The 25,727-nt window shown below is 38.2% G+C and overlaps 1 protein-coding gene across 2 annotated transcripts in view; it reads right to left on the bottom strand.

Annotated features, from left to right (window-relative positions):
• The window catches only part of xrcc4 (X-ray repair complementing defective repair in Chinese hamster cells 4), a 372,354-nt gene that overhangs the window by 318,805 nt on the left and 27,822 nt on the right, over positions 1-25,727 (bottom strand). Inside the window, exons 2-4 of one of the 2 annotated variants that reach the window (XM_072582667.1) lie at positions 23,521-23,588; positions 8,376-8,540; positions 1,956-2,143 (exon numbers count right to left, since the gene is read on the bottom strand). In XM_072582667.1, coding sequence (XP_072438768.1) covers positions 1,956-2,143; positions 8,376-8,520 — 333 coding nt within the window. In that variant the 5' untranslated portion in view covers positions 8,521-8,540; positions 23,521-23,588. The remainder of the gene's footprint in view (positions 1-1,955; positions 2,144-8,375; positions 8,541-23,520; positions 23,589-25,727) is intronic. The other variant, XM_072582657.1, reaches the window with a different exon arrangement.

Raw genomic sequence — 25,727 nt, 5'->3', positions numbered from 1 at the left:
GCACCCGTGCCATCTTTCAAAGGCAATTGTGCATCTGCAGAAGAATTGGCAAATCCAGCATTGTCAGTCATTGACAACATCATGGTATAGCAGCCACAAAACCACACTGCACACAAATTGGTAGGCTGACTCTCACAAATGAATCCCTCACCCTAGTTGCAATTTAACTACGATACAGTACGCTTTACCTGTTTGTAACTAAATCCTCAAAGTCAGTGTAAACCAGTCCCCAATCACACTGTGTACCCACAGCTTGGCATTATCGAGGAGAGGCACATCATAGGCCAGCAAGCAATCGAACAAATTAAAACATGAGTTTTATTAATCAGAAGCAAAACAAGAACATAAACAAAACCAATAGAGGCTGAAGTTCACCCTGACAATACAAATCAGATTTCTACACCACAAACAAAAAATATTTTATTATCTACAACTGTTTGCTGCAACTACCTCGCAAATATGGAAATGGATGTTAATGAGGTCCTAAATAAAAATCGAAAGAACTGTAGATACTGGAAATCAGTAACAAAAAGAGAAATTGCTAGATAAGCTCAGCAGGTCCGGCAGTATCTGTGGAGAGAAATCAGCATTAATGTTTCAGGTCCAGTGGCCATTCCTCAGAACTTTGCTTTCTGAGAACTCGGAGTTCTCCGGATGGGCCAAATGGCCTCTATCTGCTCTGTAGGGATTCTATAATTCTAGCAAAAAAAACCCCCACTAATTTCAGTTCTTAATCTCGATGCTCAAACTTGATAAATGGAAGCCAGTTCCATAGGCAGATCCCAAAGTTTGATAAGAACAACAATATGCAGGTATCATAGAATGATTGTCTCTGCTTCATACAAACATAACAGATCAGTCTGGAATCTAAGCAAATGGGACTGATAAGGAGAATTCAGCTGGCAACATTTACTGAAGTCTTAAATTATCTGTAATGATCTTAAGTACTAATAAGCATTTGCAGAATATATTTAGAGATATCTATTATATGAAAAGAATCCTGGTGAAAAGAACTCTCAAATAAATTTTGTTTAATTATTATATGCTTACACAAATACAGGATCATAATATGTGCCATGTTAAACATGAAGCCTGAAATGTTGGAAATTACATTGCACTTTCTTTAGAATATCAGCATGGGAAAATATCAAAAAATAAGTAAATTAATAATTTTACCAAAATACAGTACAAGTTGTCAGACATGTTTGTCGTCACTATTTGATATCAGGTTATTCCAAGACAAACATAAAACAGGAGAAAATAAACAAAATAGTATGAAATGGAAAGCATGTGTGAGAAGGCTAAAACAGTAGAATGGAGACAGCTGGGATTATATATCCATTTTTAAAAATCAGGCTAGATATGAATACATAAAGTTAATAGGATAGCAACACATAATTGTTTAAGAAATGATATTGCATTTCTAACACGTTCTGAAAAATATGTAACATTCCCAATAATCTTAAATTCACGATGTAGGAAATTCAATTCTTGAACACAGAATTTAAAATATCTACATGTTCACATCAGAAGCAAACACATTCCATTCCAACTCATTTGTGTTCATCTGTATAAATCTGGAGATGCAGAGAAATATTTTATGGAAACAATTTTCCCCAAAATTGAAGAGCAGATTCATAAATAATCATGCACTAACACTCTGGCTAAAGGTAAAATTCTTCATTGTCTTACCAGACCATAGGGTGCTCACTCATTAGAGAAGGATGACTGGTGATGGTTTAAGTAGAGGGTTATGGTGCCCCAAGTGAGGGGAGAGGTTGAGGAGCGTCGGCCATAGTAACTTCAGCTGGTGCATTGCAAGCCAGCCATCCAGTCAACTGAGCTAACCAAGGTAAATTTCTTTGAAACCAAACTAACAAAGTTACTTTAACCTTCCTATCTTTTTACATAAATAAAACTATTGTTCTTAAATTTAAAAATGGAACTGTACTTACTGAAATGTCTTGTAAAAGCTTTTCATATAGAAAATGAAAAACTTCCTTGTCCTTGTCCTTAAAAAAGTCAAAACTATATTTTCTCATTCTTTCTTCCCCCATTGTCAGTGCTTGTCGAAGTTCATCAACATATTTTGCTCTGTCCATTTCAGCCTCTTTTGCTTCCAGTGTTACTTGATTTTCTGACACTGGAAATAGAATTGACAATTGCATGTGTAAGCAATTTCAAGTTTAATTTAGTTAATCACTAAATAAATAATTAAACCTAACATAAAGCTACTCCCAGTAACGATAACCACAAAACTATTATCAATTGTCATAAAGCCCCAGTAGGTTTATTGGCTTCCTTTAGGAAGGAAGACTATGCAACATCCAGCATCACTGTGAAGCAGACTCTGTTAAAAATCATACAACACCAGGTTATAGTCCAACAGGTTTACTTGGAAGCACGAGCTTTCAGAGTGCTGCTCCTTCATCAGGTGGTTGATTTTTCCGCTCCAAAAGCTAGCACTTCCAAATAAATATGTTGAACTATAACCTGATGTTGCGTGGTTTTTAACTTTGTATACCCGAGTCCAACACCAGCATCTCTAAATCAAGCAGACTGTGGGAAGTGTGCAGCAAACTAGCATCACTGACAAGTAGGTTGGGAGAGAGGACCTGGTGGGACTCAGGACATAAATAAGAATACGATTTTTCTGCTCTGAAAGCTCGTGCTTCCAAATAAACCTGTTGGAACTATAACTTGGCAGAAGAACAACTTCCCAATAAAAGCCTAGGCTGCTAGGCTCAGATGGAATTCAGCTGGTGTGGCAGCTAAACCCCAACATCTTGCTTGTCTGGTTTTTAATGGTTTAAACTAATTTGACATAAAATGGGATACAGAATGGAGGTACAACAATGGCTGATGCATGGACAAATGTAGAAGGAAGGCCAAGTCAGTCTGGTAGGCAGAGTACATGTAGTCATGTTAAAACAAAAGAGAATTTGGGAAGGTAAGATGGAATTTATTTTAATGCATGGAAGCAGAGGAATTGAGGGCACTAATTAACATATGGAATCTGACACTGTTGATATCATGGGTTTTTCCCCAATGTTGAGTTTCTGGAACCCAGTGCCTGAAAGGATAACAGATGTGGAACCATCAAAACATCTAAGAAATAATTAGAAGATCATTAAAGCTCCACAGAATTCAAGGTGACAGGCTAGATGGTCGAAAATATGACTAAAGTAGATAATGCCAGATGGCTGATAAAATGGGCTGAAGGATCTCTTTCTGGGCTGTTAAACTCTATGACTCTATGAAAGGAAGTCTGCCATTCTTACCTAGTCTGATCTACATGTGAATTCAGGCCCACAGCAATATAGTTGACTCTCAACTGGTTCTTGAAATGGACTGGCAAGCCAGTTAATTCAAGGGCAATTAAAAAAGGACAACAAATACTGGCAGTGTCAGTGATGCCCATATCCCATGAAAGAAAAAATGTTGGGCACAGCACTTGTGAAATGGATCTGGATAGAGTCAATGATAAGTGAAATTAGGCTTGCAAACATTATTCTGTTAAAAATGCAAACAGTACTTTAGTTTTCCTTTTCTCCAAAAAAGTCTATCAATTTTTTAACTTGAACCAGAATAGACAGCCCAGGCATACTATATCTTTAACATCTGGGTTTTCCACCTTTCAGAGTTGAATTTTTCAAAGTGCCTTGCTATAAAGTCTTTAATAATTGCTCCTAACTTTTTCCCAATGACAGACATTAAGCTAATTGGCCTATAGTTTCCTGCTTCCGCTCCCCCTCTCTTTCTGAATGAAGGATTTATATTTACCACCTTCCCAATCAAGGGACTAGAATCAAATCTAGGGACTAGAAGGAATGCAAAAGTTTTGAATGGCTGGAAGAAGTACAGAAGTAGGGAGTGGTGAGACCACAAGGAATTTGGAAACAAGCATTGGAATTTTAAAGTCAACACCTTGGTAGGCTTAGAAGCCAATGTAAGTCAGCCAACAACATTCAGTTATAGCTTGGGAAAAATTGCAATTTCATTCTTTAGCTTATGCTGAGAAAAGGATTCTAAATGGAAAGAGCTCATTCCTGATGAGTTAGACTGGTGCTCTGCATTTTTATTCATGGTACAAATTAAATTGCCATCTCTGCCAGTACCTATTTTGGAAGAAGCTCCACATTCAACATAGATGGAATAAACCACAGATTTGGTACAATGCACGAGGTTTCCATTGCAGCCAGATCTCCAACTGAGCATTATAGCTTGATGCCAATCTCGTGCCTTTCCCCAGACCCTGTACATCCCTAGTTTCTATTCAAATAATCAGTTAATGCCCTGTTGAATACCTTGATTGACTTTCCTCAGCCACATTTACAGTCAGTACATTTCAGATTCAAATCACTCACTGCGTGAAAAAGCTTTTTCATACATTACATTTGCTTCTTTTGCAGATTATTTTAAATTTGGGACTTCTCCTTCTCCATCCTCCATTCAGAAAGAATTTCTCCCTATCTACTCCATCCAGTTCTATCGTAATTTTTACAAGTTCTATCAAAGCTTCATTGCGTATTCTCTGCTCAATGAAAACAGAACAAATTTCTCCTGCGTATTTTTACAATGTAAGTTTCTCATTCCTGTAACCATTTTGTGAACTTCTTCTGCACACACTCCAACATATTCCCATCCTTTGATAGTGTGGCAAACAGAAATGCACACAGTACTCCAGCTGGGGTCTAACAAGCGATTTCTACAAGCTTAGCATTACTTCCTTGATCTTGTGCTCTACGCCTCTATTAATAAAGTCTAAAGTACTCAATGCTTCACTGACTGTGCTCTCCCTTATCCTGCCACCTTGAAAGACTTGAATACATAGTCACAACAATCCCTCAGTGCCTGTACCCGCTTTGTTTTTTAAACGTGTCTCCATGTTTCCCAGCAAAACGAATCACTTCACACTTCTGCACATTAAACTTTACCAGCTTCCTTGCCGCCCACTCCACAAATATATCTATAGTCTGTTCTGCTTTAATGCGATAGTTCTGTTCCTGTGCAATCCCGTGTTATAAGAAAATCACGTAATAGCAACACCATTAAACCGAAGGGATTGGAATCATATTATAGACAGTGTAGGTAAGGAAAGGTCGTGTTCTACAAATGATGGTCTAAATTCTTCAATGGCATTATAGCTAATTCACGTTGAAGAAATGCACATTACAGCAGAACCGACTGTACATTCTTTTGGGATTCTTCCCTGCCATCTCACAATTTGCGATGTTTCCAAATTTTGTATCATCATAAAACTTCGAAATGTCCCCCAGCACAAAGCATCTGGGTCATTAACATCTTGGAACACTTGCCCCTCTCTGCCTTTTACAGTAACATTATTCCTGTCCAAATATAGGAAATTCAAATCCCCCATTATAAATACTTGAGATCACTAGTATCTACATCCTTCCCAGTAGTTTGGTCTGTCGACTGCACAGATCCCTTTCTTTGTTTGGGTCCAACCAAATTTATTCTTTCCTTGTATCTTCACTTTCTCCAGCACTGCAACGCAATCGTTAACCAATGCTGCCAACTCTCCTTTTTCTGTCCCATTGTTTCTGAACAACTAGTATCCTGGATTATTTAATAGCAGGTCTATTCTTGCTTGAGTAACAATATCATAAACATACTATACAATCTGCAAGTGGAACACGGAAATCTTATTAATTGCACTCCATGCAAATTATATAAATGATTTTCAATGTGAGCATAAAAGAGGTATAGTTAGTAAGCTTGCAGATGACACCAAAATTGGAGGTGTAGTGGGCAGCAAAGAAGGCTACCTCAAATTACAACAGGATCTTGATCAGATGTGCTAATGGGCTGTGGAGTAGCAGATGGAGCTTAATTTAGATAAATGTGAGGTGGTGCTTTTTGGGAAAGCAAATCTTAACGGGACGTATACACTTAATGGAAAGGTCCTAGGGAGTGTTGCTGAACAAAGAGACCTTGTAGTGCAGGCTCATAGCTCCTTGAAAGTAGGATCGCAGGTAGATAGAATAGTGAAGGCGGCATTTGGTACGCTTTCCTTTATTGGTCAAAGTCTTGAGTACAGGAATTGGGAGGTCATGTTACTGCTGTACAGGACATTGGAAAGGCAACTTTTGGAATATTGTGTGCAAGTCTGGTCTCCTTCCTACTGGAAGGATGTTGTGAAACTTGAAAGGATTCAGAAAAGATGTTGCCAGGGTTGGAGGATTTGAGCTATAGGGAGAGGTTCAATAGGCTGGGACTGTTTTCCTTGGAGCGTCTGTCGTTGAGGGGTGACCTTATAGAGGTTTACAAAATCATGAGGGGCATGCATAGGATAAATAGACAAAGTCTCTTCCCTGGGGTGGGGGAAGTCCAGAACTAGAGGGCATAGGTTTATGGTGAGAGGGGAAAGATATAAAAGAGGCCTAATCAGCAACTTTTTCACGCAGAGGGTGGTGCGTGCATGGAATGGGCTGCCAGAGGAAATGGTGGAGGCAAGTACAATTGCAACATTTAAAAGTCATCTGGATGGGTATATGAATAGGAAGGGTTTGGGTTTGGAGGGATATGGGCCGGGTGCTGGCAGATGGGACTAGATTGGGTTGGGATATCTGGTAGGCATGAATTTCTGTGCTGTAGATCTCTATGGCTTCTGACTCTATATACTTGCAGTTTAACTATAAGTCAGACTTCATTAATTTCTCTCTTACTCCGACTTTGTCGATTAACTTAACTTTTCTCTATTCTCATTATAATGTCTCTCCCAGTATCCTTGGCACCCTGGTATTTCTCTCTCAATTTCAATCAGAAAGATAGGTTTCTCATGAGTTCCAATGAATTTCAGCCTCTGCATAAACTTTCCTCAGCAAAATGTGACATCCTCATTTATAAAGTTGTAAAATGTATCAGCTTCTGACACTAAATTAAGGTGAACTATTTGTTGCTTACATAAATATCATAAAACAGAGTCAGTTTCTTTTTATATATTATCACAAAATAAAATCTGTTACTTTTAGCTTAAGTGGACTAACTTTGATCAAATACATAATATTCACTGAAGAATGACACAGAATTGAATATGGAACACAATTTACCTTTAAAATAAGCTTCTTTGACTTTGCAACAACTTGAAAGCTGTTACAGGGTTGACTCCAGTATCAATGCCAAAAGAAACTTGGGTTTTGCTTAGTTATTCTAGACCTCCATTTTACATCTATTCTACCACAAGATAAATTTATCATTACTCCCAAAGTGTTACACATCAGTTGGGTAGAAAACAAAGAGGAAATGGCACCCCGTTATCAGAACCTGAAGGATTATTTTTATTCACCACACATTGTCTTTATTGCATTCACATTATCAAACAAAATCTACCTACACATCAAGTAGGAGCTGAAAGCCCTAGCTTGTGTCTATCAAGTCCACTTCTCCATTGCATTCAGTCAAATATCATTCAAACGTTGAATTTAACATGCAAATAGCATTTGTTCACCAAACACGTGACCATATCACAAATAAAATAATAATTTGATTAAATTTTGAATTCTTTTATTATCAAAATTAAATAACTTCTCAAGAAAGTTAAAATCATTATTCGGGTACCTGCATTATCTCAAAACATGATTTTCATTTCAGAAGCAAAGTCAACATTGCTACAGTCTGCATTTCCATGTGTAAAAGATCCACAAGTACAGTGACCAGATGTCCTGGTTTTTCATTCAATATACCAGTGTCCTGACAATTTCTTTAAAAATGGTTTCAGTGTCCTTGTTTCACCTTTCTCCATTTTGTCAAATAAAATCTGAACCTCTGGAGAAAATCTATGTTAAATTTTGTCTTTCTTTTTGTAATCACTCATCACACAACATTCTATTGAGTAAAGTGTGCTGGTATCTCTCTCTACCACTCCTCAATGTGTTGAGGAAGTTACCATTATGTTTTTAGTGCTGATGACTAATTGCTGATAAGGCCTTTTAAGCAATCTATAGAACAGATTGCCAACTCAGTTTGGACCTATTCTGGCTGATGTTATCACATGACCTTCCATCTTCAAATGCCACTTCTCCAGAGTCCTGCCAGTGGTCACCCACCCTATCTATTATCCAAGAGCCCCACCTTTCCAATGGCTTTCAATGTGCTCTGGTTGTGACTTTTGAAAATCTAGTCACACTATTTATGAGAGTGTTTCGTCAAACTGCATTCACAAAATGCACGTCTTTTACATGCTAAGTGCAGAAACATAAACTTGCATATTCATGTTCCTCTATAAATAGATGATCATACAAGAGATTACACATCAGCTTTACAGACACAAGCATCAAGCAGCAAACCTCAACAGGAATGTATAAATCAGATTCTTATGAAGAAACAAACAAAAAATTACAATGCATAAATACCTCTTCCACTCCAAGCTTGTTCTCCATTGCAGAGAGTCACTGTAAAACCACTTCCCAGGTCTCGTTCCTTTTCCCAACTTATCTGCATATAGTGTACAGTGTCTGGTGAGGAGAGTGGCCAGATTCTGCAAACATGCCTTTCCATTGTTATGCTTGTTTTAGGTTCTAAAGCAAAAACAAAATTATGTGGAACATTATGATGCACGAAACTGATTTTAGCAGCTAAAAACACTATATTTTATGACAAAATGGGGTGACACTTTGAAGAGTGCTGGAACTTCTAGAAAAATTACAACCAACACCACCAACTGATCTAAGTATTAATATAAAAACAGAACATAGCCAGGATTGAGGCATGATTTACAATTCATTCAAATTCTGGTCAGTTCTAAATTGCTATCTAAAAGTTTAAACGGTTAATGATCTTTTCTAAACATTCATTCATGAGATGTTGGTGTCGCTTGCTGGGTCAGCATTTATTGCCTGTTCCTAGTCGCCCTTGAGAAGGTGAAGTAGCTGCCTTCATGAAATGCTGCAGTCTATTTGTTGTAGTAGACTCAGAATGCCATTATGAAGGAAACACCAGCATTTTTACACAGCAACACAGATGGAACAGCAATATATTTCCACCTCAGAACAGTTGTGACTCAGAGGGGACTTGTCGTGCTGACTAGCTGCTGACTGTACTTTGGTTCTACAATTCTTAACTCAATTCCAAGAATATCAACTATATCCAATACTGGTAATTGTACTTCACCTTGAAATCTTGATAGCATGTAATTCTTTACATACTGGATGCTTTTCATACCCTCTTCAAATGAGGAACAAACACAGAAGATACCGAAAATAACTCAGCAGGTCTGGCAGCATTGGTGGAGAGAGAACTAATTAATACTGAAAGTCCAGTGCGATTCTTCAGAACAGTCATTAATTCTGCTTCACTCACCACAGATGCAGTCAGACCTGCTGAGTTTCTCCAGTATTTTCTGTGCTTGTTTCAGATTTCCAGTATGCACAGTAATTTGTTTTACCTCTTTAAATGAAGTATTGATTTTTTTGTAGTGTAATGTATGAAAAAAAATTTGAAAAATTAAAATTGAACTGAATCTTGGAATTGTTGTTTCCTTCCTGTTTTTTTTTTAAGTATCTCTCTGAATGTTGTCATTTTGTGACTTGAAACATTTCCAGATAAATAATGGACACAAGTGATCCTAAGAAATATATGGTATAAACAATATATTTTTATATTTAATACTTCATTTAAATGGCGGCAATCTGGTTTCCTCCCACAGACACAAAGATGTGCAGGTTAGGTGAATTGGCCATGCTAAATTGCCCGTAGTGTTAGGTACAGAGGTGAATATAGGGGAATGGGTCTGGGTAGGTTGCTCTTCGGAGGTTCGGTGTGGACTTGTTGGGCTGAAGGGCCTGTTTCCACACTGTGGGGAATCTAATCTAATCTAAAAATATCAGAGGCTGAAAATAAATCTCAATGTCAACTATTTACTGTTCCACACGCTAAGTAATCCACAAATATCATATTTTCTTTGGCTTGTTGTGTATCATGAATAACCACAATTAAACTTCTTCTTACATCTATTATTCAGAGTCCATCTATATTTCAATTGTTTCTATCTCGGGTTGCTTCACTCTCACTTATGATGAAGGCACCAGTGCCAATTTTGTTTTATGTAGTACAGACTAGATTTTAGGAGTTAGGGAATATAATAAATAAGTTTATCAAGAATGTGAAGACAGTGGTGTTTTAGATATAATGTTAAGAACAATCCAAAAATTGGGATAGCGCTTTAAGTATTGACTACAGTTTGTATCTGATTAAAATAATAAATTTTGAAAGTAGAAGAATATTCATTCATTGAGAGACAATTCTGTCAGCAATCATTTCTCAAATTGACTAAAGTAAAGCATTTTGAGGAAAAGGATTAAAGATAATCACTCTGAGAACAAAGTGCTCAATATAAATTGCGAAGATCTCAGCTGTTTGGCAACCTCAATAAAGTTAATGATTTTAAGTGTGGGATGTGACAAGATTGCGACCTCCTGCAGTCTCGACTTAGATCTTCAACTCTTGATGGTGAGCTGCTAATATATAATTGACCTCATATGCCTTTGGGACCAAATTGTTGATTATCTTCTAGCTTCAATCAATTAAATAGAGATGGCAATTGCATTTATAATGATGGGAAAAGATTCACATGTCTTTCCTAAATGGGGACAATCACTGAAGATGAAGAACAACTATGTCAGTGGCTTTTGAATAAAGATCCACTGTAAGATGTGATACAGAAGAAACTGTTTTGTATTGACTGATTGGTAATTAGTGTCAACAGGTATGTGAAGTCAAAATGAATCAGGAATGAAGGAATTGTCCAATTTAAATGCATTGCACTGCGACCAAAATAATTTTAAACAATAAATTGCTCATTCATCTTGATCCTACGAAATAAACTTTTCACAACAAATAAAGTACTCCTCTGTCATACATGATTCTCATATTATCTCAGTCTGGCAGAAAAGCAAATTTGTCTTTGCAATACACAGTTTCACACCATGTCACATCCATGTCACAAAGGAGCAGTGTTCCAAAAGCTTATACTTCCAAGTAAGCCTGTTGGAGTGTAACCTGGTGTTGTGTGATTTTTAACTTCATAGCAAGTCAGCAGTCTGAGTACTGACAAGGATGACAGTCTCTCTGGAGACTGTAGCCAGAGCCAATTCCACAACATCACAGAGGGGCATAAAGAAGATTGAAAAAAAAAGTGACATGGAATTCTATAGTTAGAGAACTGACCTATAGCCACAAATATGATACCTGCAGGGTCTGTCATTTTCCTGCTGCCATGATCAAGGATGCAGATACCTTGATGGGAAAAATGGTGTTTGGGTTCCACATTAATATCAACCCATGTAGGTAGCGTGATGGATGTAGTCACAGAGTTAGAATTAAGAAGGTTAATAGGAAATTAACCTACATTCTCAGATACAAGGTATTCAGGAAAAATAAGAAGGTAAAAACAATGACTGCAGATGCTGGAAACCAAAATTATTTATTAGATCCGCTGCTCCTGATGCTGTGTCCTCTACATTGGGGAGACTAGACACCTCCTAGCAGAGCGCTTTAGGGAACATCTTTGGGACGCCCACACCAATCAACCCCACTGCCCAGTGGCCCAACATTTCAACTCCCCCTCCCATTCAACCGAGGACATGGAGGTCCTGGGCCTCCTTCACCGCTGCTCCCTCACCACTCAACGCCTGGAGGAAGAACGCCTCATCTTCTGCCTTGGAACACTTCAACCCCAGGGCATCAATGTGTACTTCACCAGTTTCCTCATTTCCCCTTCCCCCATTTCACCCCAGTTCCAAACTTCCAGCTCAGCACCATCCCCATGACTTGTCCTACCTGCCTATCTTCTTTTCCACCTATCCACTCCACCCTCCCCTCTGACCTATCACCTTCATCCCCACCCCCATTCACCCATTGTACTCTTTGCTACCCTCCCCCACCCTCCTCTCTGACCCATCACCTCCATCCACACCCCCATTCACCTATTGTACTCTATGCTACTTTCTACCCACCCCCACCCTCCTCTCATTTATCTCTCCAGCCTGCAGGCACTCTGCCTCTATTCCTGATGAAGGGCTTTTGCCCGAAACGTCTATTTTCCTGCTCCTCTGATGCTGCCTGAACTGCTGTGCTTTTCCAGGAAAACTAAGAAAAAAAACAAGATGGCAGTTTTCATTAATAAAGAAGATTACTAAGTATTGTAAAGAATATCGGGGAGGGGATGCATGTTATTTGGCTGTAGCTGAGGAACAAAAAAAAATTGCTATAAGCCACCAATACATGGGAAGGATGTAAAGAAACAAATATGCAAGAAAATTACAGATATGCAAGAATTATCCAATAGTTATAATGTGTGACTGTAATTATTTAACTGTAAACTGGGACAAAAGTATTCTTTATTCATTCACGGGATGAGGTGTCATTGGCTGACAAATTTATTGCCTAAGCCTAATTTGCCAGAGGGCAATTAAGAGTCAACCACATTGCAGTAGGTCAGGAGTCACATGTAGGCCAGACCAGGTAAGAAATGACAGATTTCCTTCCTTGAAGGAAATTAGTAAACTAGATAGGTTTTTTTCTGATGATTGATAATGGATCTACAGTCATCATAGATCCTTAATTCCAGATAGTTACTGAATTCAAATTCCACCATCTACCATGGTGGGAATCAAATCCGGGTCCCCAGAATGTTATCTGGATCTCTGGATTAACAGTCCAGCAATAATACCACAAGGCCATCATCTCCCCCCTAGAAGTAGCAGAAAGCACAAAGAGGGACTGAAGTTCCTATAGGACATTCAGGAGAATCTTCTATGAGTATGTATTCTTTCTGGTTGGACTAGAAATGAGGTGACCGAAGTGGATCAAATGTAACTCAAGGTACATTTAGGAAACAGACACCATTTTATCAGAAGGTTTAGACTGACTGTAGAAAATGGCGAGGAACAATCCAGTGCAAAAACAATTAACTGGCAAAAATGAATTACGGATGTATCTGCTTCACATAAAGTGAAATCAAAGGTTGGCAGGCAATACTAAAACTGAACAACAGGATATCTTTAAAGAATATTGACATCAAGTGCTGTCAAGGTATAGTCCTAAATGGAAATGTGTCCAGTCTTTGACTATCCAGAGATGGAAAGATCTGGGCCAACACGACAATTAATTAGTTACTGATACAAAGTCGTCAGATTATTTCCTCTTTAAAGTCATTCTCTGGTTCAAGGGTCAGTCTGTGGGTTTTGACAATCTTGCACACAACAGACAACTACATTCCACTTGAGAATTATATTTGGTGCTCAGAGATTTGAATTTTGAGAGTTGAGAGTTTTGTACACAGTTGCTCTGTATACAGTGGCCTCATGGTGAATAACCCTAATCAATCTATCCCAGTAAATTGGTATGCACAGATTCAAAAACACTCAAGTTAATAAATGCAATCAAATCTTATAATTGACTCTTGTGGCTATACAAAATTCATCTAAAATACCTGTGGAAGCCAGAAAATTCAACACACCTCTTCTCAATAATGAACAAAAGCTACTTTCTACAGCCTTGGTTATCAGGAATTGCTGCAAGCATGTTACTTGCACTTTGTCACCAGATTTTGTGACTGCATAATGTTACTCCAAAATTCAATTTTTATTACTTCCTGCTCAATGTTACTCAAATAACTGCATCAACATACTAGAATCGTGAGACTTAGTGATAAAATATATCGTTGTATTTTCACTGCTAATTTCATCCACAAAGCTAATTTCACATTCATTTCTTATCCAAGCAGCGACACTAAACTAACACACTTCTCAGGAAACAAAGCTAATTCTCCTAGAATGCAATTTTGCAACTGCATATCAAGATACTGATGAGCTTTAAGAATTTTACACAATATCAAATGCCTTATATATTAAAAGTGACCTTTTGCAACAACTAGGAAAGAAGTTTTGACTTAATTGCTGAAACAATTGAATTGCTGAAACAATGAAATAGACTAACAGTTCCCAACACGAATTAAAATTTAGCAATGAAGAAGCCTCAAGCATAGTTCAAGGGTCATTATTGAGAAATAGAAAAAGATTCCCAGAAATAGTGCCATCAAATTTTATGATGCATATACAATCATTTGTTTATCTTGTCTGAGCATATCTTCCAAAACTATTACAGTACCACAGCTGTCTTTTCCAAGTCCATAAAAAGCTTTTACAACTTCAACTGCCCAAAGTTGGTACCTCCATTGAGGGAAATTGGAAATTTAATATGGGCAAAATTTAAAGATTGCTTTCCATTTTGCAATTCTTAACTCTGTCAATAATGCATTCTGCATTAAATCCTGAACAATGTGGGCTATGGTGAGTTAGTTGGGAAAATATCGTGCGATTGGAAAAGAGAGATTTGGAATGTCAAGCAATAAAAGTCCAATACTGCACGTACATGTCGAACAGCAAGATGAGAATCTCAGGAGTGAGTGGTGAGAGACCCATTTGTATGTATTAACATCTCATTACTACGTATTCACCCCTCCATGTAGTTGAGAGAAAGTAGATGGTGACAATTCCTGAGACCAAATTCCCGATGGCGACAACTCCTGAGTGAGTACCTGGTGGCTCCAGCTCATTCTTTGCTCCTCTGGCCACCACCTTGCCAGCAGTTCCCCACATATTAGGGTACACTCCATGGGTAGTGCCCACCTGCATCTCCTGCCCACTTCCAAACTCCACCCCAGCAATTGGAGACATGCCAGCCTTTCAAAATCATCATGGCACATTTCCAACTCACTTAGAATATGGTTATCTGCTTCAAAGCTATACTTTGGAGCACACTGATATGGTGCACTATCACGCTGCTACCAAGCCAACTTGCATGTAGGGACAAGCACCCACCTCGTGGATTACAACAGGGTGTATCTCCTGCTCTCTTAGGACCCACTCACTCTGTACATACTTCGATGTTCCCAGCATCTTTCACAGCATGGTTTATCATTCAGAATTTACAGTCTCACCATACTTGTTTTGCCTTGCCTTTAAACACAGAAACAAGCTTATCATCTTTGTTTGCTGTAATCAGCCAAAAGAGTGGACATATTGCTTTACAGCGCCGCGCTACATCAATGCCTGAACTATAGCATGTGTCAGCAGCCTACACAGAAAACATATGTTTCATCCAATTCAGATGGCTATGTCTGAAGTCCAACAGCAGCAAGTCCTTAGTCAAGATTGACTGTCATCGTTAAGGGAGTACGAGCACAGTTAGTCAATGTCCTCATCTGTTTTAAGCTAGGGGCTTCAACATGCAGCAGTCAGGATCAGGGGTTCTATATCATTACAAATGTGCCACAGTCACTCCTACAGATCCAGAGCAACTAAATAAGCAGTTAGTGCTAAATCACTCAGAACAAGGCAGAGATCAATCAGGGCTATCAATCAAAAATAGTCAGGGGTGGAGCCACAGTCAGTCCTGAACAATGATACGATGTTATTCTACACTGGATAATAGGAAAAAATACACAGGATTCAAATATGGCATGGCACGGAGGACAGATATCCCAAATAACTTGAAGCTGCACTCTGACAGTCAATCGGACAGGTGATATTGTAACGTGGCAATACATTCCCCAAATGTGAGCTTCTATTTCCAATGAAATGCCACTCATGCCACCGATGTGCACTCAGAACCCATCGTTTTCCCTTTTCACATCCACTACATGCATGTGAAGGGCTATCTGTACCTGGCAGTGTTTGACCTAGTGCACAGATAGGATTTAAGTATGATGCCAGTGGCAAGTAATTCCATAACTGCACATAAGAGCAACAGCATATAAGCATGAATCATACATAATAAGGTGAACAGTGAAGAATTACATGAGATAATCTACCAGAGCTCAGGGAGAGAAATCCACCATGAAACTCCCTGAAATTGACACTGAACCAAATTTTTGGTAAAACTCATCTATGCCATTTGGACTTTTCCAACAATAATATAAATGGATTTAAAATCTTCATGGGAAAATTTTACTGTTCTTTGTGTACAAACTCAGACTTGATTGATACACAAGTCCTGGCAATATAATCGCTGAAATCTAGGCAACTCTATTCTTTTGTGCTTGTTGCATCTACATGTTGGCTTGCCTTATTTGCAAAGACCTGTTGTTACCCCTGTCGATGAATAATTGAAAACACTCACGTCAGCAACTTATGTTCAAACTGCTGCAAATGTTTAAGTGGATTTCACCTATTTCATTGACAAAAAGGAAAATAAAAGAGCACTCATCTCACACTGAGTAACTATTTCCCTGGTGCTGTTGGTAAACTGACAATGCAGAAAAGAAAAATATTTGTTCATGCAATTTCTAACTGCCTCGCACATTCTAATAATGATCTATGTTAGTTTAGGAACAAATAAACTTCAAAACAACTATGCACCCAACATTCAAATAGTGCCATGAAATCTTTTATACCCATCTAAGCATGCAGCCGCAGCCATTTTTAACATCTCAACCAATTATCACCAATTATGGTAATACAACACTTCCTCCGCATGAGCTAAAACATTAGCCAAAATGACGTGTCCAAGTCCTGGAATGGGAATGAGTCCGCAAGCTTCCAATTCATTCACCAAGTTAAATTGATATTTCTCCCTAGAATTCTACATGTACATGATAACTGAACAGAATTAAAGCCTTTTTTGGTTACATAAGCTACTAGGATTTTCAACAGTGTTTTCATTATTGAATATTTGCAAGTGTGTGTTTGAACTTTGGAAATCTCATCGATCTCAGAATGACCCAGCAGGGTATTATGTAAATTATAGAATTTTGACTCAAATTGCAAACAACAAATTGAATTTTCAAACAATTTGTACTAAACCCACTTTGTTTTTCTTTAAATATTGCTTTTCTTCCACAGATGCCCATGTTTATTTTTACAATAACTGTTTACTGTTTTATTCAGTAGTTATATTGTACAGAACACCATAACTTTGAGGATGATCTGGAAAATGGAGGTTTTTAGGTGCAGTAAACTGGCATTTTAATCTAATTATGGTTTACAATTACCACAAGAATAGAAACAATATACTGGTAATGAATTTACCATAAGTTGTGTTATTAAGCCACCTACATTTCCATTCTTGATGATGAGAAACAACATTAATGCAACTGCGCATGGTAGATTAATTAGTAAAGTGGGATTCAAATGAGATTGCTAATTGGATACAAAATTGGCTTTATAGTTGGAGATAGAGGTGGAGGTGAGAATTGTTTTTCAGGCTGGAGGCTTGTGACCAGTGGTGTTGGTTCTGGGTCCACTTTTGTTTGTCATTTATATAAATGATTTGGAATGAGAATATAGGAGGCATGCTTAGTACGTTTGCAAATGACACCAAAATTAGTGGTAAAGTGAACAGTGAAGAAGATCTAAGTTCACAAAGAGCTCTCGACCAATTTGGTCAATGGGCTGAGGAGTGGCAGATGGAGTTTAATTTAGATAAATGTTAAGTATTGCATTTTGGAAAAAGAAACAAGGGCAGGACTTACACAATTAATGGTAGATCCCTTGTTGAGTTGTAGAACAGAAAGACCTAGCGATTCAGGTACATAATTCTCTGAAAATTGCGTCTCAGGTAGACAAGATGTTTAAGAAGGCATTTTGCATGTTTGCCTTCATTGCTTAGTCCTTCGAGTATAGGAATTGGGACATCATGTCGAGGTTGTACAGGACATTGGTGAGGCATCTTCTGGAATACTATGCGCAGTTCTGGTCAGCCAGTTATAAGAAGGATTTTATTAAATTGGAGAGGGTTCAGAAAACAATTACCAGGATGTTGCTGAGGATGGAAGGTTTGAAATATAAAAATAGCCTGGAAAGGCTGGGACTTCTTCCACTGGAGTATAGGAGGTTAAGGGATGACATTATTGAAGTTTATTATAAAAACATGAGGGAATAGATAATGTGAATGACAAGGGTCCTTTTTCCTAGGGTGGGGAAGTTCAAAACTAGATGGCATATTTTTAAGGTGAGAGGAGAAAGATTTAAAAAGGACATGAGGGGCAACATTTTTACGCAGTGAATGGTTCGTGTGTGGAACGAACTGCCAGAGGAACATTGAACTTTGCAGCACAGTACAGGCCCTTCGGCCTTCGGATGTTGAGCCAACCTTTGGAACCAACCTGAAGCCATTATCACGATTCCATTATCATCTATATGTTTATCCAATGGCCACTTAAATGTCCTTAAAGTTGGCAAGTCTACTGCTGTTGCAGGCAGGGTGTTCCATGCCCCTACTACTCTCTGAGTAAAGAACCTATCTCTGACATCTCTCCTATATCTATCACTCCTCAATTTAAAACTATGTCCCCTCATGCTAGCCATCACCATTCGAGGTAAAAGGCTTTCACTGTCCACTGTATCTAATCCTCTGATCATCTTGTATGTCTCTATTAAGTTGCCTATTACCCTTATCTAATGAAAACAGCCTCAAGTTCATCAGCCTTTCCTCATAAGACCATCCCTCCGCAACCAGGAAACATCCTATTAAATCTCCTCTGCACCCTTTCCCATGCTTCCACATCCTGCCTATAATGAGGTAACCAGAACTGAATCCAATACTCCAAGTGTGACTGCACCAGAGTTTTGTACAGCTGCAACATAACCTCAGAACTCAATCCCTCCACCAATAAAAGCTAACACACCGTACTCCTTCTTAACAACCCTATCAACCTTGTTGGCAACTTTTAGGGATATATGCACATGGACACTGAGATCTCTCTGCTCATCCATACTACCAAGAATCTTCCCATCAACTCAGTACTCCTGTTACTCATTCCAAAGTGAATAACCTCACACTTTTCCACATTAAACTCCATTTGCCACCTCTCAGCCCAGCCCTGCAGCTTATCTATGTCTCTCTATAACCTGCAACATCCCTCCGCACTAACCACAACTCTACCGAACTTAGTGTCATCTGCAAATTCACTAAACCCATCCTTCTATGCCCGCATCCAGGTCATTTATAAAAATGACAAACAGCAGTGGCCCCAAAACAGATCTTTGTGGTACACCACTAGTAACTGAACTCCAAGATGAACATTTCCCATTAACCACCTTCTTCTTATAACTAGCCAATTTCTGATCCAAACCACTAAAGCACCTTCAATCCCATGCCTCTGTATTTTATGCAAGAGCCTACCATGTGGAACCTTACCAAGTGCTTTATGGAAGTCCATATACACCACTTCAACCGCATGACCTTCATCCACCTTTTTGGTCACCTTCTCAAACAACTCAATAAAGTTTGTGAGGCCTGGCCTACCCTCCACAAAACCATATTGACTATCCCTAATCGAATTATTCCTATCTCTTATAACCTTTTCCAACACTTTACCTACAACTGAAATAAGGCTCACTGGTCTATAATTATCAGGGTTGTCGTTACTCCCCTTCTTGAACAAGGGGACAACATTTGCTATCTTCTGGTCTTCTGGCACTATTCCAGTAGAAAATGATGATGTAAAGATCAAAGCCAAAGGCTCTGTAATCTCCTCCCAAGCTTCCCAGAGAATCCGAGGATAAATCCCATCTGACCCAAGAGACTTATCTATTTTCACATTTTCCAGAATTGCTAACACCTCCTCCTTATGAGGTGGTGGATGCAGGTACGGTTACAACTTTAAAAGATGTTTGGATACAAATATGAATACGAAAGGTCTGGAGGGATATGGGCCAAACGCAGGCAGGTGGGACTAATTTAATTTGGGAACATGGTTGGGACGTTGGACTGAAGGGAGTGCTTCCATGCTGTATGACTCTATAGCTCAAGCTATAGAGTCATACAGCATGAGTCAAGAGTGTAATAATACAAACTAACTCTGATTCATTGAAATATCATTTACCATGTTTCAAATAAATGGTATTTATAGTATAACTATTTTCAGTTAGTCTTTCAGTTGTAGAAGCTATTTGCAATTTCAATAAAATGACAGCAATGGTTCAGATGGTAACACATTCACATTGACACATTCACACATGAAACTGGGTCTGGATTCCCTAGAGTTTAGAATAATAATTGATGCTATTATTAGAATTCTTATAGGACATGAAGGGTAGATGCAAACAGGATGGTTCCTCTTGATGGTGACTTGAGAAACAAGGGACTTAATCTCAGTTAAGGGTTTGGCTATTTATGAGGAATTTTTTTTCACTCTGAATGTGGCGCATCGTTGGATTCTTTAACAAAGAGGGTCTGCACAATCATTGGGCTGGTTCAAGAGAGAAATTGATAAGCTTCTGAACATTAATGAGAAAAAAAAGGATATGATGATCGTGTAGCAAATTGAGCCATAATCTAACTGAATTGCAGGGTGGTCACAATTGGAATAGAGTAGCCCTTCAAACCTATGTTTTCATGATGTAGCCATCTATTTGTGATGTAATTGAACACTTCACTGAGTACCATATCCTTGCAAGTTTCTTCACTAATTTCTCTGGCAGAAACCAGCATGCAATTTTCATATCAAGTAAATCATAGGTACTATATAATTCAGCAGCTAGAACTGAATCAGCCATTAAAGGAAATCTCAGTAACACTCAAATTTACAGAATCTGTTGATTTTCAATGTTTAATATCCCACCACTGGCTGATTTTATTATTTAGTCCACTTTGCTCAAAGACTATTTGTGCTTTCTTAGAATTCTTCAATGACAGACTTACTCTTACTGATCATGTGAAAGTAACTTAAGCCAGTTTAACCTTCTTAAGCCAATTTCTTTTCATCAGGGACACTTTGTTCCTCCCTACTAGTACCAATGGCAAGAAATCAAGTGGAATATGATGATGCATCCAAACTTCACCCAACATGGGAATACTGTTATTGGACTAAACAGTTTTGAATCAGGAAATATGACCAAGGAAGTTCTTGTACTCTCCTCTGAGCTAACAATGATAGTTGAAGCAGTGTCAATGATCAAAGTAAGTTATCAAACTCTGATTTTTTTTACTTTTAATGTGGAGTTAGAATTATTTCTTTCTTTTTATCCTTCATGTAGTCAGTTTCTTACTCTCTGATGGGATACAATTCTCGATCTTGCTACTCAATATTATTTCAAATAGCAGATATAAAAACAGAAAGCATTTTCAAAGACTTCCAGATTTCTGAATCAGCTTTGAATTTACTACAATTTTAATCTGATGCATGGTTGCAACTTCGTGTTTGATTGTATCTTCGAACACTACAGTTTTCTCTCCTCCAACATTCTGTGTATAACAGACTTTTCCCCAGGCAGAACAGTTTGATTTGAAATAGGGCAATTAAATCTTGGTGGCTACCATGACAACAATAATATCTAAATTTCAGACTCAGACTGGGAATGTGGCTGCCATTGCCTGGAACCACTGAAATACAATGGACCTCCCCACAGAATGAGGAAAACCCCTTTGCAATTTGCACCCACTCTGTGATTTTCATAACAGTGGCCCCATTACAGGTCTTCTTTCATTTCATTTCATCTCATCTTATTATCACTGTTGAAAAGCTTGGACTCCATTTTCTTTTTACTCTTTAGGCCTCCCACAAACATGTTCATTAAATTGTGCCAAATCCAAAATAACAAGAAAGTTTCTTTAATTCAAGAATGCAATTACCAATATTCGCACTGCATCGCAGTTTGCTTTGACTCTTCGTGCAATCTCATTCTTATTCATGACACTATACAACTCAAGAACTTGATAAATTTCATAACAGCCCATACAACTAAAACCTAAAGAGTTTACTGATTTGATACCACCTCATTACCCTTTTCCCTTATCAAGATGAGAAAAACATTTATTTTGTCTTCATCCCTTATGTTATTAATTTTCAGCCAAATGTGTAATCTTTCATTCAAAATTATACTAGTCCTCTTTGTTGAGGTTGAATTCCTCCATTGTACCAAATATGCTTTCAGTGTCATTCTTTCAACTATGTACCATCGTGTCTCACTGGGTATCTATATGCAATATTAAGTTGGAATAATCAGGATATAGGCTCGGCTACAGGCAGCCATTCTTTACAATTATATCTCCTCACTCACTTAATTATCAACACAAATCTGAATGTTATTCAGCCCTTTTTGTACAGGGTACAATTGCTTCAGAGGGCTCTTGTGGTGCACTGGCAGCATCTCTATCTCTGGACAAGAATAAGTGAGTTCAAGTCCCACCTATCCCAAACATGCGTTCTTGTATTTTTTTTATTATCTGAGTAGCTGTGAATGGTGCTGAACACTGTCACAATAATCAGTAAAAATTCCCAATTCTGACCTTATGGCTGAGGGAAAGTCATTGATGAAGTAAGCAAAGATGAGCAGAACAAGGGCCATATCCTGACGAAAACTGCAGTGTGTCTTGGGACTCACACAATTGGCCTCCAGCAACCATAACCATCTTTCTTTGTGCTCCAAACAGTGGAGAGTTTTCTCCAGTTCACATTAACTTCAATTTTTGAAGGTTCCTTAACATTAGACATGGTCAAATGCTGCTTTGATATCGAGGAGCCACTCTCACTTGATCCTTGGAATTCAGCTCTTTTGTTCATGGTTGAATCAAAGCTGTAGTGAAGTTAGGAACTGAGCAGCTCACCTGGACTTTAGCAATAATCTGCTCACCAATGCTCAATTAAATGTTACTTAATAGTACTGGTAATGACTCTTACCATACCTTTGCAGTTGACGGAAAGTACACCAAAAGGACAGTAATTATTGGATTGCATCTTTCATGCTCTTTCTTTGACAGGACAAAATTACACTGCTGGATAGTTATAGTTAGAGTAGAACATCATTGTTAGGGCATAACTAGTTCTGGAGGACGTCTTCACTCCTGCAGTCAGGATATCGTCAGATTCCATAGGCTTTGCTGTTTCCAGCATTGCAAGTCACATAGGCAAATTTCTACTATTTTCTGCAGCAAAGAGAGTGTCCGAAAGACTATGTTGGTTACTTGATGCCTAGATTAAAGACAACTCTTCTGGGCTGGATGTAAGTAGAATTAGAAAAGTGGTTCCACTGACAGGTTACAAGCAGCCGGATGCTAAATTAAAAAAGCAGAGCCATGAAGGAATAACCTTTGGATGACGACACATGCTGTGAAAATTGGTACAGCGTAAATAAGATTAGAGGTAAATATGTGGCTTAAAGATTGGTGTGGGAGAAATCGATTCTGCTTCATGGGGCACTGTCATCAATATGGGGAAAGACAGAGCTGTACCATTTGGAGGACATTTATTTGAACCATGCTGAGACCAGTGTCCTGCCGAATCATAAAACTAGGGTCATAAATAAGACTTTAAACTAAGTAGAGGGGGTGGGAGTTCAAGCGAAGAGAAGTTTAAAAATCAAAAAAGAAACCACAGAGCAAAACTACAGATCAGTAAAGATGTGAAGAGTGCAGCAGAAATTAAAACTGGAGGGAGAATAATAATGGGGGAAAAAAAATCAAAGCTAAAGGCTCTTTGTCCAAAAGGATACAGCAATAGTAACAGGATAAATAAGTTTATGGCACAAATAGAAATAAATAAATATGACTTGATACCAGTTACAAAGACGTAGCTTCAGGCTGACTTGGACTGTGGGAATTCGGTATTCAAGCTATTCAATATCCTAGAAAAAGACACAAATGGGAAAGATAGTGTCAACAAACAATGGTATTGGTGCAGTGGTGACCAGTAATGTATTGCACCTCTAATGTGATTCGGTATCAGTTTAGGTGAAAATAAGGAATAGCAAGAGGTAAATGTCACAGACAGGAGTCATCTGTAGGCTCCCTGAATACATGAAGGGATCTTGGGCTGCAGTGGTAGTATCCCCAGCTCTGAGCCAGGAGGGCCAGATTCAAGTCCCACCAGCGGAACTCTTTACCACAGAGAATAGTCAACTATACTTGAGGCTGTGATATCCAGATTTCTAATAATTAAGGGATTCAAGGGTTATAGGGATACAGCAGGAAAACGGAGTTGAGGATGGTCAGATCAGCCGTGTCACTGAATGGTGGAGCAGACTTGATGGGCCTAATGGCCGAGTTCTGCTCCTACCTCTTATGGTCTAACTATGAAAGACAGAATTGTCGAAAGCAGACTGGGCATCGAAATGAAGAGGAAAATCAGTGAATGAACAGTGGCAGATATTTAAAGAGATATTTCACAATGTTCAGTGTTATGAAGGTGTAGAAGTGTACTGTACTTTTAAGAGAGTGAAGGACTTCTCTACCAAGTGCTGGAGAATTTACAATATAACATTTGGTTCAGAGCAGATAGCACTGACTGAGTTGCTTTGAGACAAAAAAACAAATTTGAATTCAGCTAATCAGTTTAAATTATATCCCAAAAATTCCAATAAAGTTTGAATTTAGTATATTGACAATCTTAAAAATCAAAGACACAATCCAATGCTTTGGGGGTTACAAGACCAGGGAAAATTGAATAGTTGAGAGGAGAACTGCCAAGCTACCAGTATGTAAAGACTGCCTGAAAAAATAGTTCTCTTAAAAGTACCTTTATCAATCAGTAACCAGTGAAGCAGAATCCCCAAGAAGAAAAGAAGACCATAATATAGAGAAGAACCGAAAGCTGCCTGGTTTTGAGTTAAGAAGTTTTGTTTTGTAAATCTTAATCAGGTATTTTATCGGACTAGTATTGTAGAAAGGGTAGGTTTGAGGAAGGAGTTGTAATTAGTTGTTAGTTAATCATTCTCTGTTATACTTTAAAAAATAAAGTTGTTAATTTTTACTTTAAACAATTCTTAAACTCTCAAATTTTCACAGATTACTGCATGGAATACATATTTTCTGTGTTGCTAGTTTAAATTAAGCAGGACAGTTTACCCCATGTCGTAACATTCAGCAAAAATTTATTCCAGTGAAAAAGGACTTGATGGCAAGGATGAATCACAGTGCTTTTATAGCTCTATAAAAAGAGAGTCATTAAATTAAATGTTGGACCTGGAAGGACAGGGAAATCGCAGATTATTTAAACCAATATTTTGCACCAGTCTTCACAGTGGAGGGCACAAAAGTAACAGATAAGCAAGGTGTTAATGGAAGGAGTGACCTTCTAACAGTCTATCACAAAGGGTAAAGTATTTGATAAACTAATGGGATTAATTTTGGATAAATTACCAGGACACAATGATATTCTTTGAGGATAAAACAAATAGACTTGATAAAGGAAAACCAGCAAATGTAGTGTATTTGGATTTCCGAAGACATTTGCAAATGTGCCATACAAAATATTATTACATAAGGTAACAGTATTAGGGGTAATTTGTTCGCATGGATTGAGAATTGGTTACCAAGAGACAGCTGTGATTAATGGGTCTCTCAGGTTGGACAGTGGGGTACCACAAGTTTCAGTTCTTGGGCTACAATTATTGACTAGCTATATTAGTGACTTGGAGGAGAGGCAGAGTGTAGTTTTCTGCAAATTTGCTGATGATACAAAATAGGTGGGAGGGCATAAGGAATCAGCAAGGGGATATCGATAGATTGAATGAATGAGCAAATTTTTGGCAGATGGAGTTTGCTATATCAAAGTGTGAGGTCATGCATTTTGGTAGGAAGATTCAAAAGGGCAAACTATTATTTAAATCGATTGAGACTCCAAAAAAAGTGAAGCACAAAAGCACCTGGAAGTGCTTGAGCATGAAACACAAAAACATTAGCACATAATTAATTAAACAAAGAAAAAGAAACAAAGAAAATTTACAGCCCAGGAACAGGCCCTTCAGCCCTCCAAGCCTGTGTTG

The sequence above is a fragment of the Chiloscyllium punctatum genome, chromosome 2, assembly GCF_047496795.1.
Source record: "Chiloscyllium punctatum isolate Juve2018m chromosome 2, sChiPun1.3, whole genome shotgun sequence".
NCBI classification, from domain to species: Eukaryota; Metazoa; Chordata; class Chondrichthyes; order Orectolobiformes; family Hemiscylliidae; genus Chiloscyllium; species Chiloscyllium punctatum.
This window is presented reverse-complemented; position numbering and strand designations above follow the sequence as displayed.